The following is a 19,901-nucleotide window of genomic DNA, read 5'->3' on the forward strand; positions in this document are numbered from 1 at the left end:
TATCTCATTGTGGTTTTGATTTGCATTTCTCTGATGATCTGTGATGTTGAGCTTTTTTTCATATGTTTGTTGGCCGCATAAATGTCTTCTTTTGAGAAATGTCTATTCATATCCTTTGGCCACTTTTTGATGGGGTTGTTTTTTTCTTGTAAATTGTTTAAGTTCCTTGTAGATTCTGGATATTAGACCTTTGTCAGATGGGTAGATTGCAAAATTTTTTCTCCCATTCTGTAGGTTAAAAGGCTGAATTTTATAGCATGTGAATTATATCCCAATTAAAAAAAGAATGCATATGTCTTAGTTCAGTCTTCCATAACACAATACCATAGACTGGGTGGTCTAATTGTTCAAAGCTCCACAGAAATTAGTTGGAGAACTTACAAGAGTCCATTAATCATCTTGCTTTGTTAGTAGCAGCGGGCATGGTTCAGCATTTTCTGTTTAAGTTTCTCTGAGCTTACCAAAACTAAAATGATGTTGTAATACTTTTTATACCATTTGAAGTAAAAGGTACAAAAGGTTATACACTGAAAATTCTTTTTCCCACCCTTATTCCCTAACCACTCATTTCCCCTCACCAGAGGAACCACTGTTTCCATGGGATATATTAGATTGATTTATATGAAATTGCCAGTGTTTGACTATGATGATTTCATGTGGTTCAGCCTAATATCAGTGAAAAAACAGAGTCCTATCTTCCTGGAGTTTTTATTCTAGTGGGAAGTGTATTACTTAATTATTGCAGTGTAACAAATAACCCCAAAATTTAGTGGCTTAAAGCAACAAACATTTATTATGTCACATTTCCTATGACTCAATAATTTGGGAGCAGCTTAGATGGGTGGTTCTGGCTCAGGGTGTCTCATGAAGTTGTAGTCAATATGGTGTCTGGGGCTGCAGCAGTTTAAAGGCTTAACTTGGGTCTGAAGGAGCAGTTTCCAAGGTGGTTCACTTACCTGGCTATTGGCGGGAGGCCTTAGGTCTTTGCTGGTTTTTGACATGAGGCCTCAGTTCCTCGCCATATGAACCTCTCCATAAGGCTGCTTGTATGTCTTCATACCTGGTAGGTGGCTTCCCCCAGATTGCGTGATTCAGGAGAGAGGACAACAAGGAAAACACAATGCTTTTTTCTCCTCTTGCAATGTTTTTTATGACCTAGTCTTGGAAGTCACACCTTGTCGCTTCTACCTTAGTCTATTCATTAGAAACAAGTCATTAGGCCAGGTGTGGTGGCTCACGCCTGTAATCCCAGCACTTTGGGAGGGCAAGGCGGGTGGATCACTTGAGGTCAGGTGTTCAAGACCAGCCTAGTCAACATGGTGAAACCTTGTCTCTACTTAAAATACAAAAAATTAGCCGGGTGTGGTGGCATGTGCCTGTAATCTCAGCTACTGGGAAGGCTGATGCAGGAGAATCACTTCAACCCGGGAGGCAGAAGTTGCAGTGAGCTGAGATCGTGTCACAGCACTCCAGCCTGCGAGACAGAAGGAGTCTCAAAAAAACAAAACAAAACAAAAAACAAAACAACAACAACAAAAAGCAAGAAACAAGTCATTAAGTTCAGGCCACACCGAAGGGAAAGGATTAAATTCTCCCTCTTGAAGGAAGGAGTAGCAAAGAATTTGTGGGCATATTTTAAAACCATCACAGGAAGGCGGACAATAAGCAATAAACAGTATACATCAGCAAATTATGGAGTATGTTAGAAGGTGGTATATGAAAACAAAAGAAAAAGCAGAGGTAAGGGGAATCAGAGTATGTTTGTGTGGAAGGGATGTAGGTTGCAGTTTTAAATAGGGAGGTCAGCATAGTCCTCATTAAGGTTAGATTTGAACAAAGACTTGGAGACAAAGAAGTTAGCCAAGCAGTTATCTGGAAGAAGAAAGTCCCAAAGCAAGAGAATAGCTAAAACGAAGGCCTTGAAGTAAGAGTCATCCTTGCATGAGTAACAGCCAGGAGGCCAGTATGACTGGCACAGAGAAGGGTTTGGTGAGTGGTAGAAGAGGAGGCCAGGTAAATTTGAGGGGGACAGGCATGGGAAATCATGTGGGACCTTGTTGGCTGTTGTAAGGATTTGGGGCATTTTTGGTTAGTTCTTAATTTGTACTTACAAATGTTAAATGAGATTATGTATAGGAAACATTAGTAATCAGGAAAGCACTCTATGAAAGCTAGTTACTTCTATTAAAGTATTGAAATTTTTATTTTTAGTTAGTATATCCATAGAAACAACTTTCCTTTACTTCATCTAAGGTGATGAGAATTTTTTTTCTAAGCAAGAAGAATGCTTACCATATTTTATTACTAGCACATTTTAATTTTTTAAACATGACACTTGAGCATATATAAAATATAGCATATTTTTAATTGGGGAGGTGGGGGAAAAGTTGAGGAAAGATTATTTGCATGGCTGAAATTAATGAGTTTATTGTTTCTAACAGGAATGTAATGAGGAAATCAAAATGGATCCAAGTATGGGTGTGAATTCTGTTACCATTTCTGTTGAGGGTATGACTTGCAATTCCTGTGTTTGGACCATTGAGCAGCAGATTGGAAAAGTGAATGGTGTGCATCACATTAAGGTAAGTTACTCTTTGGAAACTGAAGTCAAATGCCATTGAAGAGAATTCTACTGTAAATTACTTCTAACACTGAGATAGAAGCAGACACACTGACACATTTGGCAATAAGAACTATCGTACTTCTTATCTTGAAGCTAAATAAGTTTTCTTTGACCCATTAATTCCTCTCATAAAGAAAAAACACTAATTGTGTTAGGCTGCTCTTGCATTGCTATAAAGAAATACATGGCCAGGCGCAGTGGCTCAGACCTGTAATCCCACCATGTAAGATATATTTTCAATTTAAGAACATCTGAACATGGAATCTTGATATTGTGGTTGTATATTTATAGATTTATATTTTATAAGTATATGAGTATTTATATACTGCTTATTACTCTGAATCTCATGCTGAACTAAAATGTATGTTTTCAGGGGATGGGTTGGGGTTTTTCTTTTATAACATGGTGATTATTTTGTAATTAAAACTTGAAGGGAAAATGTCTAGAGAATTACTAGTATACTTTGGTTTTTATTTTTAATTTTTTTTCAGACAGGGTCTTGCTCTGTCACCCAGCTACTCGGAAGGCTGAGGCAGGAGAATTGCTTGCTAGGTACTTGCTCTGATGTTGAGTGTTTTTTCATGTGCTTGTTGGGTATTTGTATGTCTTCTTTAGAGAAATCTCTATTAAAGTATTTTGGTCATTTTAAAAAAAATTTTATTATTATATTTTAAGTTTTAGGGTACATGTGCACAACGTGCAGGTTTGTTACATATGTATACATGTGCCATGTTGGTGTGCTGCACCCATTAACTCATCATTGGAAACAATTAACAAAGTAAAGAGACAATCTACAGAATGGGAGAAAATATTTACAAACTATACATTTATCAAGGGGTTAATATCCAGACTATATAAAGAACTTAACGACCACAAAATAACCTGACTAAAAAATGACCAAATGACGAGTCTTATCACAGCTCACTGCAGCCTAGATTTCCCAGGCTCAAGCAATCCTCCCATCTCAGCCTCCCAAGTACCTGGGACCACAGGTGTGCACCACCATGCTAGCTAATGTTTTTTAAGATGGAGTTTTGCTCTTGCTGCCCAGGCTGGAGTGCAATGGCGTGATCTCAGCTCACCACAACCTCCGCCTCCCGGGTTCAAGCAATTCTCCTGCCTTAGCCTTCCGAGTGGCTGGGATTACAGGCATGCGCCACCACTCCCAGCTAATTTTGTATTTTTAGTAGAGACGGGGTTTCTCCATGTTGGTCAGGCTGGTCTCGAACTCCTGACCTCAGGTGATCTGCCCACCTCAGCCTTCCAAATTGTTGGGATTACAGGCATGAGCCACTGTGCCCGGCCGCATGCCAGCTAATTTTTTAATTTATTTTTTGTAGCGATGGGGGTCTCACTATGTTGCCCAGGCTGATCTCAAACTCCTGGACTCAAGTGATCCTCCCACCTGGGCCTCCCAGAGTGCGGGGATTACAGGTGTGAGCCACCATGCCCAGCCAAAATTACTAGTACACCTTGTATGATATACCTAAGGAAGACTCTATTGTTGGTTTTTTGTTTGTTTGTTTGTTTTTCAGACTCTAGGGCTTTAAGTTGAAGACTCTATTATTGTTTAACATTACTTGAGCATCAACAGCATTCTAGATATACTGTGGTTAAAGATGTAGTTCAAGTTATAAAAAAGCCTTCTGAATACTGCATGAAGTACCTGTGGTTATCATAAGAAACTTCATGCATGTATGGCAGGGATTGGAAAATGATGATCTGCAGGCCAAACCCAGTTTGCCAACTGCTTTCATATGGCTCATAAGCTAAGAATGGCTTTTACATTTTTACACCGTTGAAAAAGATTTAAAAAAATTTAGGAACTTACGAAAAGCACATGAAATTCAAATTTTTGTGTCTGTAAGTAAAGTTTTAGTAATATAAAATTTTATTAGAACACAGCCACACTCATTCATTTATGTATTGTGTACAGCCCTTTTTTCACTACAACAGAGTTGAATAGTTGTGACAGAGCCCATACGTGGTGTCCTCATTGGTAAGTGATACACTGCCAAATGATTTATCACAGTGGAAATACCATTTTATCTTCCCACCAGCAGTGTTTGTGTTCCACTTTGAAAGTGTTCCATTTTCTCCACATTCCCTCCAACAATTTCTAGTGTCAGTCTTTTAAATTATAGGCATTCTAAAGGGTGTGTAATATTACATCACTAATTCTCATTTCCTTAATGGCTAATGATATTGAGCATCTTTTCATGTCCTTATTAGGCATTTGTATATCTTCTTTGGTGAAATGTGTGTTAAACCCTTTGGCCAAATTTTTAATTGGATTTTTTGTTTTGTTGTTATTGAATTTTGATTATATGTTCTGAATATAAGTCTTCTGTCAGATATGTGTTTTACAAATACATTTTTCCAGTCTGTGGCTTGTCTTTTCAGTCTCTTAAAAAGTGTCTTGGCCAGGCGTGGTGGCTCACACCTGTAATCTCAGCACTTTGGGAGGCCGAGGCAGGTGGATCACGAGGTCAGGAGATAGAGACCATCCTGGCTAATACAGTGAAACCCGGTCTCCACTAAAAATACAAAAAATTAGCCAGGTGTGGTGGTGGGCGCCTATAGTCCCAGCTACTGGAGAGGTTGAGGCAGGAGAATGGCGTGAACCCGGGAGGTGGAGCTTGCAGTGAGCAGAGATCGTGCCGCTGCACTCCAGCCTGGGCAACAGAGCGAGGCTCCGTCTCAAAATAAATAAATAAATAAATAAATAGTGTCTTTTTCAGAGTAGAAGTTTTCATTTTTGATGAATTCCAGTTTATCCACTTTTTTTCCTTTTATGCCTTATGCTTTAGTATATCTAAGAAATCATGGCCTAACTCAAGGTCACAAAGATTGTTCTCCTATGTGTCTTTTTCTAAAGACTTTATAGTTTTAGGTTTTACGTTTAGGTCTATGATCCATTTTGAATTAACTTGTATACATTGTTAGATACCGGTTGAAGTTAATTTTTTTTCGGATACGTATGTCCATTTTTCCCAGCATCATTTGTTAAAAAGTATATTCTCTCTCCATTGAATTGCCTTTGAACCTTTGTTGAAAATCAATTGGCCATATATTTATTGGTTTATTTCTTTCTGCGCTATTCTGTTCCATTGATCTGTATGTCTGTCCTTTGGCCAATACCATACAGTTTTGGTTATTGTAGCTTTATAATAAGTATTAAAATCAGATACTGTGATTCCTTAACTCTTTCTTCTTTTTCAAAATTGTTTTGGTTAGTCCAGGCCCTTTTACTTTCCATATAAATTTTAGAATCAGTTTATAAGTTTCTACAAAAATATCTGCTGGGATTTTCCTTGAGACTGTGTTGATTCTACAGATCCATTTGGACAGAAGTAACATCTTACCAATATTGAGTTTTCCAATCCATGCACATAGTATATGTCTATTTATGTTGGTATTCTTTGATTTCTTTTATCAGGAATCAATAGTTTTCAGCATGCAGTTTCTATACATATTTTGTTAGATTTATATTTAAGTACTTTATGTTTTTGAATGCTGTTATAAATGGTACTGTTTTTAAATTTTAAATTTAAGTTTAATTTCAGTTGTTCATTATGAGGTTTTTGTATGTTGACTTTGTATCCTGGAACCTAGCTAAACTGACTTATCAAACCTATTAGCTTTTTTGTACATTTATTGGGATTTTCTATGTAATTATGTCATCAAGGTATATAAATAGTTTTTTTTTTTTTTAAGATAGTCTCACTCTGTGACCCAGGCTGGAGTACAGTGGCACAATGTTGGCTCACTGCAACCTCCACCTCCTGGGTTCAAGCAATTCTCATGCCTCAGTCACCCAAGTAGCTGGGATTACAGGCACATGCCACCACACCTGGCTAATTTTTGTATTTTTAGTAGAGTTGGGGTTTTGCCATGTTGGCCAGGGTGGTCTTGAACTCCTGGCCTTGAGTAATCTGTCCACCTCGGCCTCTTAAAGTGCTGGGATTGCAGGTGTGAGCCACTGCGCCTGGCCACATAGTTTTATTTCTTCCTTTGTAGTCTATATCTTTTTTTTCCCCTTGTATTATCAAACCTTCATTACAATTTTGATTAGGAGTGGTGAGAGTGAACGGTGGTTGGGGGAAACATTCAGTCATTTACCATTAGCATTGTGTTAGTTGTAGAGTTTTGTAGATACTATTTATCAGGTTAATTAAGTTATTTCTATTACTAGTTTGCTGAGGGTTTTTTTAAACATCATGAATGGATGTTGAATTTTGTCAAGTGCTTTTTCTGCATATAGAGATGATCATATGGTTTTTCTCCTTTAGTCTGTTAAGATGGTGAATTACTCTGATTGATTTTCAAATGTTGAACCAGCCATGCATTCCCAGGATAAGCCTCACTTGGTCAAAGAAGACTTACTTTTCATTAAAAATGTCAAACATACACAAAGGTGGAGAAACTATTAATAGTACAAGAATCTACCCTATACCCATCACCTAGGAAAATCCTTGCTATTTATTTGCATGCCATTCTCATCAGTTGAATTTTATAATGTGTTTTGCTGATGATTCTAAGAGTTGGTCCAGGCCTTCCTGCCTATTGTATTCTGTTAAGGTAGATGTCTCTGACTAGTGGATTGGAACTTCCTAGTATATCTCCATACCAGTTGCCATTTCTAAGCCTTTTGGCCTCCCCCTGCCACCACCCCTGCCCGCCCCTTTCCCTTGTCACTCTTCGCAATTCTCAGCACTAATTGTAGTGTATATAATTTCAGTACTCTTTCCCATGCTTTATTTAGTTTGTTTTTGAACATATTTTTTTCTCATTTCTCTCCAACTTGTATCTCAGGATCCAAAGAATTAACAATATCTCATGCCAAAAGCTTGAGGATTCCTACTGTATTGACAATAACATACAGAAGCTTTGCTTAAATATTATGCTTACTTTTTTTTTTTTTTAAAGATGGAATCTCACTCTGTCACCCAGGCTGGAGTGCAGTGGTGCCATCTCAGCTCACTGCAACCTCTGGCTCCTGGGTTCAAGCAATTCTCATGCCTCAGCCTCCCAAGTAGCTGGGACTACAGGTGCACGTCACCATTCCTGGGTAATTTTTTTGTACTTTTGGTAGAAACAGGGTTTCACCATGTTGGCCAGGCTGGCCTGGAACTCCTGACCTCAGGTGATCCGCCCGCCTCAGCCTCCCACAGTATTGGGATTACAGGCATGAGCCACCACGTCCAGCCTGAATTGCTTACTCTTAAACATGTTTATTTTTACTGCCAGGCCTTAATGAGTCAGTAATGGATGTGTCATTTTAGCTGAGTTGTATTCTCATTTGTGTAATATACTTATCATTTTAATGTTATTTTATCATTAAAACAACTTTATGGCCGGGCACGGTGGCTCAAGCCTGTAATCCCAGCACTTTGGGAGGCCGAGGCGGGCGGATCACGAGGTCAGGAGATCGAGACCATCCTGGCTAACATGGTGAAACCCCGTCTCTACTAAAAATACAAAAAATCAGCCGGGCGTGGTGGCGGGCGCCTGTAGTCCCAGCTACTCGGGAGGCTGAGGCAGGAGAATGGTGTGAACCCGGCAGGCAGAGCTTGCAGTGAGCCGAGATCGCGCCACTGCACTCCAGCCTGGGCGACAGAGCGAGACTCCGTCTCAAAAAAAAGAAAAAAAACAACAAAAAAAAACAACTTTATATTGGTGGTAATTCTATTTGCTGGAGGTTCTCTGTAATTTTGCTTTTATGCAATGTTCGTTACAGTAATGGCGGGAAGTTAATGCCACTTTGGAATTTGATCAGCTTGCATCAATACCAGAATGGTTTTCCTATGACTAGTTGAGATCCACATGCAATACATTTTTTGACATACTACCAGGAGCAGATGTTAATATTATAATGAAAGCTTTGTCCAACTGGACATCAGATTTAGCACAAAATTCAAAATTAGGGACATGATGGATTCTTTCTAATTATCAGAAGCTCATCATATTTTTAAGGGTGTGAGTGATTACATTGGAACTAGAATATTTTGTGTCTCCAGATCAGATACTTGTGAGAGCTCTACTTTTTAACTATTCTTGATCTAAACATTAATTTTTACCATTTATTTTTCAGAGGTTTCAAAATGGTTTTGGCTCTTTAGTGAAATACAGAATTTATACTTTATCTCTGCAGTATTCTTACCTAAAATTCTGATTTATCATAAGATCTTGAGTAGATTAGTTTCGGTTTGCCTTGTTTTTATTACCCAAAATTGGCTAATTAGACCATCATTACTCTCTATGAAGTCTGATACATTTCCTTAATTCAAGAGTCCTATGAAGTGTGGTGCTAATATGTGGACAATTCTTCTCTTCTTAATCTGAAACTGTAGGTAATTTTTTCCATGTCCAAGTTTGATAGTCATCTTGGCCAGAGAGTAAACTTTGGATCCATATTACTATTTGTATGAGGGAAAAAGCAGTATTTCTCGTTTGTTGACTCTACACAATGATTAGCTAAGACTATGTTGATAGCTGTGGCTAGAAAAGTTTTATTTACATAGTACATATTCCTTCTCCTGAGTTTTCTGTACTGTTGACATCCATGTGACTATTTAGATATGAACTTTCCATTTTCACATGCTCCAAAGGTAGATTTTTTTTTCTTGTATTCACCATCTACCTTGGCATAACTCCAGTCTTAGAGGCTCCCACATTGCTTCTTCCTGGCAACATCCCCTAACAGGGATATGGTTGCCTTTAATGATCTTTGGGGAAAGAGCCAAGTTGGAAAAGCTGAGAGATGACAGGTAATTATTTTATGTATTTATCTTCAAAATATGGAAATTTATATAAAAATATTTTCCCCAATCATATCTATGCAAAAGTTAGGGATATTTTGCAGTTTGTTGATTAGGAAAGAGAATAGCAAAAGTAGCTCTGCAACCTCAATGCTAACACTTTAAAAATGAGTTGCTTAATTTCAGTGAGTAATAAGTATGACACATGCATTTGATTTATCCTCAGATGAAACTAATTAAACCTCCTCCACTTGATCTAAGGTGGGGCTGGTGTTGAGGGCCAGAACAGAAGCTGAACCTTACTAATTATATAGTAGTGTCTGTGCTAATTGCAGTAAAGCTGTTTTAACCATTTGGAAACTAGTTCATGTAATTTTTTGCCAAATGACTTAGGTACTTATTGTCCACTGACAGCTAAAGTATTTTCCAAAACCCTCAACTCTCTGTCTAGCAAACTATTGTAGGTGAATATTTGTCTCTGCCAACATATCCATGTATAACTATAAAGCTAGATTCTGCTTTGATATTTGCAAATACATTCTTGCTTCCCCAAACAGCCTGTTTGCATCACACTCATATATAAGATGGCTATTTCCACTGCATCTTCCCAAAGTTCACCACTGCTTAATAAGGTCTGTTTAAGGTCAAACAAATGCAATTGAATTTTGATTACATTGAAAATGAAGAATAGCAGCAATATAATGTGAAAGCACTTTGTGTTGTCAACAGTGATTTATACAAATCCCAGTGACAGATACTCAAGACTACTTTCCAGGGCACATTCATAATTTGATTGCTAAAAATAAAAGAAAACACACTTGTTCTGCCTTTTTCAGCTCTGCTTCTCCTCTTTCAGTCAAAAGCCCTTATGTTAGTAACCTTTATTCTCTTTTAAAAAAAATATTTTACTAAGTGTGAAGTCTTCTGGGGCCAGAGACAGATTTTCTGTGAAGTTAATGAAGCTTAAGTTTCAGAGCTCCTCATTTGCATTGACCTTCTTCTAAGACTCTGGAAGGAGTATCAGCAATGTGTTTACATGGTCATGTGTTTTTGTACAATTTGAAAAATTAAAAAAAATTTAACCACAACCCTTCAAGGCCATTGTCCATTTCTACTTCGATGACTCTTCTGTTAGTGTGATATTGGAGTGGCCATGAGTTTTTTGGGGATGTGACTAAGGGGAGGTTGAGTTGGGGATATGTTTAGTTTGGGGTTAGTAGGCCATTTGGCTATAGGTGGTTCTTTGTCACTTCTGTGTATAGTAGAGTTTTTGCTAGGAATTCTGATATAGGGATGGCTTCTTGGAACACCCCTACTACTCATGGGGCCAGCTCACTAAGCATCATGACTTGAAGGTGTGGGGCTCAGTGTAAAACTGGTAATTGAATGTTACCAGTTCAAAGAATATGTAAGATTAGTCACTTCACAAGTAAATTTGAAATGCCCTGAAATCTTACAGCTCATATATGAAAGAAACTCAACTGTTTTCACAAATTTGACAGTAGCTTTAAAAATTTATCAATGCCTAGTTGTTATGTTGAAAGGAACTTTTCTAAACTATCATTAATTTAAAAAATTTTTATCTAGAGAAAAGACTGAAGTATTTTTATTTTCTTTATATGCAAGTGATTTTATAAAGTTGTCAAATGAAGCTCTAAAGAATATACAGCCAAAAACATAGGAAAAGAAAGTATCAGAGAGGCATATCAGGCATTATTAATAAAAATGTTATTGTTATGGATTTTTATGATATTTGTTAGCTTGAAAAATTTATAACTTGTGATTTAAATTCTTTTTTTTATTTTGAGACAGAATCTTGCTCTGTCGTCTGTACTGGAATGCGATGGTGCGATCTCAGCTCACTGCAACCTTCGCCTCCTGGGTTCAAGCGATTCTCCTGTCTCAGCCTCCCGAGTAGCTGGCATTACAGGCACGCGGCACCATGCCCGGCTAATTTTTGTATTTTTAGTAGAGACAGGGTTTCGCCATGTTGGCCAGGCTAGTCTCAAACTCCTGACCTCAGATGATCCGCCCCTTTCTGCCTTCCAAAGTGCTGGGGTTACAGGTGTGAGCCACTGCACCCGGCCATATAACTTATGATTTTTGTTATGCGCTCGGAATATTTTCTTTTGTACAAAATTTTGTTGTTTATGGTTTTGTATTCTCTTTTTAAAGAAGGCCCTTCAAATTGTTTAAGTTTCAGACACCACAAAGTGTGAATTCACCTCTTTCTAGACATCATATAGAAAGCTGTCTTTGCCCAAACATGATTTATAGTCAGAATGTAGTTCAACATGATCATACATAAATATTGATTACTTTTTAAAGAACGTTAAAGCTTAAAATTTCTGCAAATAATTAATGGGAACTAGGCTTAATACCTGGGTGACAGAATAATCTGTGCAACAAACCCCTATGACACAAGTTTACCTATATCACAAGCCTGCACATGTACCCCTGAACTTAAAATAAAAGTTAAAAAATAAATGTACACAAAAAATAATATTTCTGAATCATAACTTCTAGGATTATAATTAAGCCTCAGGTGCAGTTAATTTAGAAACCAGATTTGGGGAGAAGAGTGTTTCAACTAAGTCAAGGAGCTCTTGGTAGTGTTTGGAATGAAGTAATATAATTGTGATATTAAATTGAGTAAAGTTGTTTTATTGGAAAATGCAACAGCAGAACAGATTAGAGCTTTAATTAACAGAATTCAAAGAGAGTGAATAGTCAGGAAATCTCTAATTTTGGAATAAATAGAATGTGACTATTTGCCTTTGCAACTTTAGAATTTAAATACATTTTGGGAATTGTGTCCTAAGTTATACAGTAAGTAAATGTAATCTTCTTGTTTGTCTTGCCAGTGTTAAGACTGTAGACTTTAAAGGGATTAACCTGAAGCTTAATTTAATCGCCCCGGTGGTCTGTTCAAAGGAAAAGTAAAATAGGCAGATAATGTGAAGATCTTTCTCTGGCGTTGCTTGGCCTTTTTGAAAGTGGAAATATAAAACAAATTTAATTAGATATAAGTACTGAATTATTCCAAAGGTTAATGCCTTATTAACAAATTAGTTTATCCCTGAAACTTACAACGCTAACTTTTTGAGTGCTTTTCCTCTTTAATTAGATAAAGCCTATAGTCCATTCTCTTAATATAGACTATCCTTTAGAAAAATGATCACATCACAGAGCACGAGGTCAGGAGTTCGAGACCAGCCTGACCAACATGGTGAAGCCCTGTCTCTACTTAAAATACAAAAATTAGTTGGGCATGGTGTCGCGTGCCTGTAATCCCAGCTACTCAGGAGGCCAAGGCAGGAGAATCGCTTGAACCCTGGAGGCGGAGGTTGCAGTAAGCCAAGATCATGCCACTGCACTCCAGCCTGGGGGACAGAGCGAGACTCCAACTCAAAAAATAAATAAATAAAATAAAATAAAAATGACCACATCAATGCTAGCAGTTACTAAATTCCTCCTTTGGATCAATAAATACATTCCTTACTCCCCTTACAATTAATTGGTGTTTTCATTATTGAAAAAGTACCACATACACAGAGTAAAATTCCTCTCCCAAGGAAAACCAGTTGTCCTATGTATATGTATCCTTCCAGAAAGACTATTAATATAAAACTTTTTTATTATTATTTTTTGAGATGGAGTCTCACTCTTGTCGCCCAGGCCTGGAGTGCAGTGGTGTGATCTCGGCTCACTGCAACCTCCGTCACCCGGGTTCAAGTGATTCTCCTGCCTCAGCCTCCTGAGTAGCTGGGATTACAGGTGCCTGCCACCATGCCTGGCTAATTTTTGTACTTTTAGTAGAGACGGGTTTTGCCACGTTGGCCAGGCTGGTCTTGAACTCCTGAACTCAGGTGATCCGCCTGCCTCGGCCTTCCAAAGTGCTGGGCTTACAGGCATGAACCACTGTGCCCAGCCAAAACTATTTACATGTACATAAGTATATATACTTGATGTGTGTGTGTCCACTTTTTCTAAAAATGGAAGCATACTATGCACATCATTCTGCACCTTCCTTTTTTTTAAATTAGCAAATATATCTTAGATATTGTTCCACATCAATATATAGAGCCCCATCTAATATTTTTCTTTCTATATGGGACTCTTTTTGGCTTCTTAGCTTTTTCTATGGCAAATGACAGTGCATTGAATATTCTGTTTTTCAAACTGGTTCTCTGTCACCAATACTATATTAGAGTAACATAGGCATTTTTATTGTTATAAATTAGTAGGTAATAATCATTTATCCATGAAAATGTAGAATCAGCTTCAAAGAGGATTAGGTTTCTGATTTAGTTGAACTCTATTCTGAGGATCAAAGGAAGGTCAAATCCAAGATAAAAAATTTAGCAGTGAAGGAATGGTGTAAAGAGGGACTTTCACTCTTTCTTTTGTATATTTTTGTGTTTAAATTTTTATAGCGAACAATCATACATTTGTTGTATAATGTTTGAAGCAAAGTGAAAATACATTAGAAATGGCCAGGCATAGTAGTTCATGCTGTAATCCCAGTACTTTGGGAGGCCAAGGTGGGAGTACTGCTTGAGACCAGGAGTTTGAGAACAGCTTGGGCAACATAGCAAGACCCTGTCTTTTAAAAAGAGAGAGAGAAAGAGCGAGAAAGAGAGAGAGAGAGAATGAGAATATATTAGAAATGAGAATTCTGACAAAGTACTCAGTTTAAAGATAGTTTAGTTCATGAAAAACAATGCTACAATGTAATAAAAACTAACAGAATGTCTGCATCTTTTTCATCTTAAAATATTTGATTTTTGAATTTTTAGATTGATTTTGGACTATTATTTAGTTTCTAAGAATTGTCTTTTTCTAGTTTATAATCTGATATAATAGTTTTAAAGTGGTAACCTTTATTTAGGTTACTCAAATAGGATAAATGTTCATGGAGCTTGATGGCTTCCTCTTACGATATTTTAATTTTCAATATTCGATATTGAAGCCTCAAATAGAGTGTTACCCTATTAATGTAAACACATTATATTTTTCAGCAAACCATAATGGAATTTGTATTGAGACTGTATGTATTATAAGTGAGGATCTTTTTTTGTATTATAAATAATTTTTAGTTGATTCAAAAATGTATTATGGGTGGTGAATCAAACATATTAGAAATTCAGGATAATTGATTAATCCTGTCACTTTTCTGACTTCAGTCTCCATGTCTATAAAATAACAGAATCCTTTCAAGCTGTGAAAAATCTCTTATAACCTTTATGTTGAGTTGTTATATGAAAATGTAAGAAAGTAAGCTTTAAACTATCTGAAGATTCCCACACTGAGCAGCATGCTAACCTGAATTTATTATGATCATATATAAATTGATTCCTGGGGGATAAAAAGGAATTTCAATGTGCTAAAACTTGAGCTAAGTTATTTTCCCACAATGACTTTTAAAAATGTGGAAATATTAGAATGTTCTGATTGTCAGTTCTGTTAAAAACTCAAATGTGTTTTAAAATCATTTCAAATTTAAACTAGCATGGGAGAATATGTGAAATGTGAGGGGAAAAACAATTAAAATTTGGTTCAAACACTAGAAATATTGTATACTTTTCAGATTATTTATAAGCCATAAATTGCTCAAATCATAGGCATAGAATTTTAGTTTTCCAAGGAAATTGTAGATTATCTAGCATAATCATTTATAGATGGAAAGAGTGTAGACTTTGGAGTTACATACACCTGCATTTGAATCCTAGCTCTTTCATTTTCTTGTTGGGTTCCTTGGGCAATTTATTCAATTTCCTGGCCTTCATATAGGAACCTGGATCACCTTTGTCATAGTCTGTTCAGGCAGCTATAAGAAAATACCATAAAGTGGGTGGCTTATAAACAACAGAAATGTATTTCTCACAATTCTGGAAGCTGGGAAGTCCAAAATCAAGGTGCTGGCAAATTTGATGTCTGGTGAGGATTGACTTCCTGGTTCATGTATTGCGCCTTCTCCCTGTGTCCTCACATGGTGGAAGGGACAGGGTAGCTCTCTGGGACCTCTTTTATAAGGGCATAAATCCCAATCTTGAGGGCTGTGTCTTCATTACCTAATCACCTCTCAAAGGCCCCCTGCCAATACTATCACCTTGGGAATTAGGATTTCAACATATGAATTTTTGAGGGACCTTTCCCTATCAAATAAGAAAGAATACAGAAGAGAAAACATGTACTGATGACAACCTAAGAAGTGGTAGTAACATAGTTTTTTAGCTTATATAGAAAATTAGAACTGAAAAGATTATTTTATCCAGTCTCTCAGGAAACTGAAGCCCTCAGAAGTAGGGTGATTTGTTTAAGGTTCTAGCTTTCATATTGCCTAAGAATAGAAGATGCAGTCTTTGTGGGTTTATGCAAATTATACAGAAATCATATGCAAATAAAGTATACTGTGCCTGAATTTCATGTTTGACATTTCAAGAGACACAGAACACCACAAAAATTAAAATAATCGATCTTTACAATCCCTGCGGCAGTCAGCACTCTGCACCACCATTAATACTATGAAGGCCACAGAGTACGTTTGGTATATTTTCCTTTTTTTCTCTCCCACTACTGCCTTAATCAAAATACAGTGAATAGTCCTCCATCTTCAGTCTTTCCTATGAGCTATATTTTTAATTTGTAGGCTGTTACATTTATTTTCAGAGGAACTTTTTTTTTTTTCCAAGACGGAGTTTCGCTCTCTTGTCCAGGCTGGAGTGCAGTGGCGCGACCTCCGCCTCCCGGGTTCAAACGATTCTTATGCCTCAGCCTCTTGAGTAGCTGGGATTACAGGCGCCCGCCACCATGCCCAGATGATTTTTATATTTTTAGTAGAGACAGGGTTTCACCATGTTGGCTAGGCTGGTCTAGAACTCCTGGCCTCAAGTGATCCACCCACCTCGGCCTCCCAAAGTGCTGGGATTACAGGCATGAGCCACCACTCCGGACCGGAGGAACGATTGATACAATGGAAAAATAGTTCCTCTGAAAATAAAAATAACAGCATTGGTTCCTAATAAAAGATTAAGAGAAAAAGACAAGCTGTCGAAATATTGGAGCAATGTGGGGAATGAGGAAGGTGGGGTAGGGCAGAGAAGGGAGGTTATTTTTGGAGCAGGGGCTGGGGTTAGAGGACATATGAAAGGAGAGCAGCACAGACCCAGAATCAGCACTTTCCAGCTCTATGGAGTCTGCCTGGTTTTGCTCACCATTGTATCTCTAGCAGCTAGCATAGTGCCAGGCACATAATGGGCATTCAGTAAATATTTGTTGAACACATAAGTACCTTTTTTTTTTTTTTTTTTTTTTTTTTTTTTTTGAGATGAAGTCTTGCTTTTGCCACCTAGCCTGGAGTGCAGTGGCGCAATCTCGGCTCACTGCAACCTCCGCCTCCCGGGTTCAAGTGATTCTCCTGCCTCAGCCTCCCGAGTAGCTGGGATTACAGGCACGCACCACCAAGCCCAGCTAATTTTTGTATTTTTGGTAGAGACGGGTTTCACTGCATTGGCCAGGCTGGCCTCAAACTGTGACCGCAAGTGATCCGCACACCTCAGCCTCCCAAAGTGCTGGGATTACAGGTGTGAGCCACCATGCCCGGCCAATAAGTACCATTTTGACTTCCTGCCCAAAGATTTAGCACCCAGAGCTGTACTGTGAATTTGTTTCCTTTGAGACCTTAGGTTTGAAAAGTCTCTTTGCTATCTAACATTCAGAGGAAAAGTTGAGTGCTGTTACCCCAAAGAGGGATACTTTTGTTTGTGCTGAGTGTGGTTGGTCAGCTTTTAAAACAGAAATAGAAGTTACTAAAGGAAGTGTTTTCTCATCTGTGGCATGCAAATATCATAGGGTACTTTGACTTCTCTTTTGTATAGTATTTTATGCATAGTTTTCTTATGCCTTTTATAAATAAAAGATAGGCTAAAGCAGTTAGAAAGTATAGCAAACCATCCAGTGACAAAGTGATTTTTTTTTTTTTGAGACAGTGTCACTCTGTCACCCAGGCTGGAGTGCAGTGGCACGATTTTGGCTCACTGCAGCCTTGACCTTCGGGCTCAGGCAATCCTCCCACCTTAGTCCCTTGAGTAGCTGGGACTACAGGAGTGTGCCACCATGCCTGGGTAATTTTTGTATTTTTTGTAGACACAGGGTTCCACCATGTTGCCCAGACTGGTCTGGAATTCCTGAGCTCAAGCTATCTGCCCAACTACCTCGGCATCCCAAAGTGCTAGGATTACAGGCGTGTGCCACCTGGCCTGACGAAGGGATTTTTGCTTTTAAAATGAGAACAATTTCTGATTGGCTATGTTGGTAAATTGACATTTGTGGGGGGGTGGGTGCGGGGGAACCAGGTCTTGTTTAAGATGTACCAGATACAACGTATTTAAAGGGCAAGAATCCTTTACGTTGGTACTTTATCAGAAAAAGTAAAGTAGTACCTAGAGCAATACCATCCAAGAATGGTCTGTGATGATGGAAATACTGTGTATCCGCCCTGTCTGGTAGGGCTAACCACATTGGCCAATGAACACTTGAAATGTGGCTAGTGCAACTGAGGAACTGAATTTTTAATCTTATGTAATAGTTTTTTTTTGTTTTAAAAAATAATCATCTAGTAAAATAGATTTTTTTTGGGTATATAGTACTATGAAATTCTTTTTTAGTTTTGTGGATGTTAACACATGTATAGATTTGTTTAACACCAACACAACCAGGACATAGCGCAGCCCTGTTACCCCTAAAAAAACTCCCTCTTGCTACCATTTTCCCTACCTCTAACCCCTGGAAACCACTGTTCTGTTCTCCCTCTTCCCCTTTAGTTGGAAAGTTTAAATTATTTATGGTCATTTTCTTAATCCTAAAATCACCTCAGGGGAGTGAAATTAAAGTTTAAAAGAGGCCTTCATTAAAAACACAAGGACACAAAAGCCTTCATTTGATGGTGGCTACTGTTATATTGCATCTCTTTCAATAGTATATGTCTCAACTATACGTGGTTTGACTATTCTGCGTTTTTTTTTTTCATGGAAAATGTTATATAGTATTATCCAAAACGAAATATAATTTATTTCCCCACTTCTGTTTTGGATCATTTATGCTAGTGATTTCCTCCATCCCTAAGAACCAACTAGCCAACTAGAATTATCAGAGTCTTAGAAACTTTCTATGCCATGGGTACATTTCACATTTTCACCCAAATACACAGTCATCAATGATCAAGCTAAAGGAAGAAATAAAAATATGTTCATTAAAATAAGTGAAAGATTTAACTATTATAGACAATTTAAAGAGAGATTTTCTATGCTGAATTACTTTTAATTATATTTTTGAGTTTTTATTTTATAGAGCAAAGCTTTTCACTAGAAATTAATAACACCTATATTTAACTGCTTTTTGAATATTAATATCCTGCTGCCATCTCAAAAATCAGTAGGTCCAGCACTGAATTTTTCATCTCTCCTTTCCCTCCAGTTTAACCTCTTAATTTCCTCCTGATTTCCTCCTCTCTTTCTGATACAGTTAATGGCGCCACCATCTATCTATCCACTGGCCCAAGCCAGATACCTTTAAGTCATCCTAGTCACCTCCTTTATCCTATACATCTTGTTAGGAGGCCCTACCCTCCTAAATGTATCTTGGAGCTGCCTCTTTTATCTTTGCCCCCAATATTCATGTCTTAATTCAGACCCTCTATTGCACTACTTTTGCAATTGCAGTAGCCTCCTAGCTGATAGTCCTCCCTCCTGTATCACTCCACCCTACTACGCTATCATCTTTCACACTGCCTCCAGAATGATCCTTCTCTAAAATGAAAATCTAATCACATAATTCTCTGCTTAACTTTTCCGTGGCTTCCTATTACCTATAGGATAAATCACAACCATTATTGGCATATAGAACCCCATAATAGAGCAGTTGCCTAATTCTCAAGCCTCTTATTTTTCTCTACTTTTTTTTTTTTGTTTCCATTCGTCTGGAATTCCCTGCCTCATACATCCTTGCTGATTCCTGTTTGTCCTTTAACACTCAGGTATTATCTCTCCTAAGAAGACTTTTCTGACCCATATTCCCAGGGATGAATGGGTATCCCTTTTCTGTGTTCTCTGTCCTATTGTTCCTGTGACATGTTCAGCTTTGTATCCTGAGAATCCCAGTTCCTGACACACATAATAAGTGCTCAATAAATATTAGTTGCTCAATGTTTAATTTTATATAATTCACTGCTGTTACAAAGAACTTTCCTATCTATTTACTTATATGATCCTTATAATAGCCCTGGAAGATAATAGGGCATATTTTCTCATTTTTCAGATGGTAGAACTAATGGGTGTGGTTAGCTAATGAGTGGAGAATTGATTCTGGAACTTAAATCTTCTGACTCCCAACCCAGTATTTGTGTGTGTGTGTGTGTGTGTGTGTGTTTGTGTGTGTATCTTCATCATGAATCTTTGTAAGATGTCAGCCAAAGAGATGCAATCATGACAGTAGTTAAATTATAGGCAGTAACTAAG

General features: G+C 37.7%; 1 protein-coding gene across 3 annotated transcripts in view; it reads left to right on the forward strand.

Annotated features, from left to right (window-relative positions):
• ATP7A (ATPase copper transporting alpha) overlaps window positions 1-19,901 on the forward strand; it is a 135,891-nt gene that overhangs the window by 56,392 nt on the left and 59,598 nt on the right. For all 3 annotated transcript variants that reach the window (XM_030807384.1, XM_030807382.1, XM_030807383.1), the window contains one exon: window positions 2,442-2,582. In XM_030807384.1, the coding sequence (XP_030663244.1) occupies window positions 2,463-2,582 (120 nt within the window). In that variant the 5' untranslated portion in view covers window positions 2,442-2,462. The remainder of the gene's footprint in view (window positions 1-2,441; window positions 2,583-19,901) is intronic.

Source organism: Nomascus leucogenys, chromosome X, assembly GCF_006542625.1.
Source record: "Nomascus leucogenys isolate Asia chromosome X, Asia_NLE_v1, whole genome shotgun sequence".
NCBI lineage: Eukaryota > Metazoa > Chordata > Mammalia > Primates > Hylobatidae > Nomascus > Nomascus leucogenys.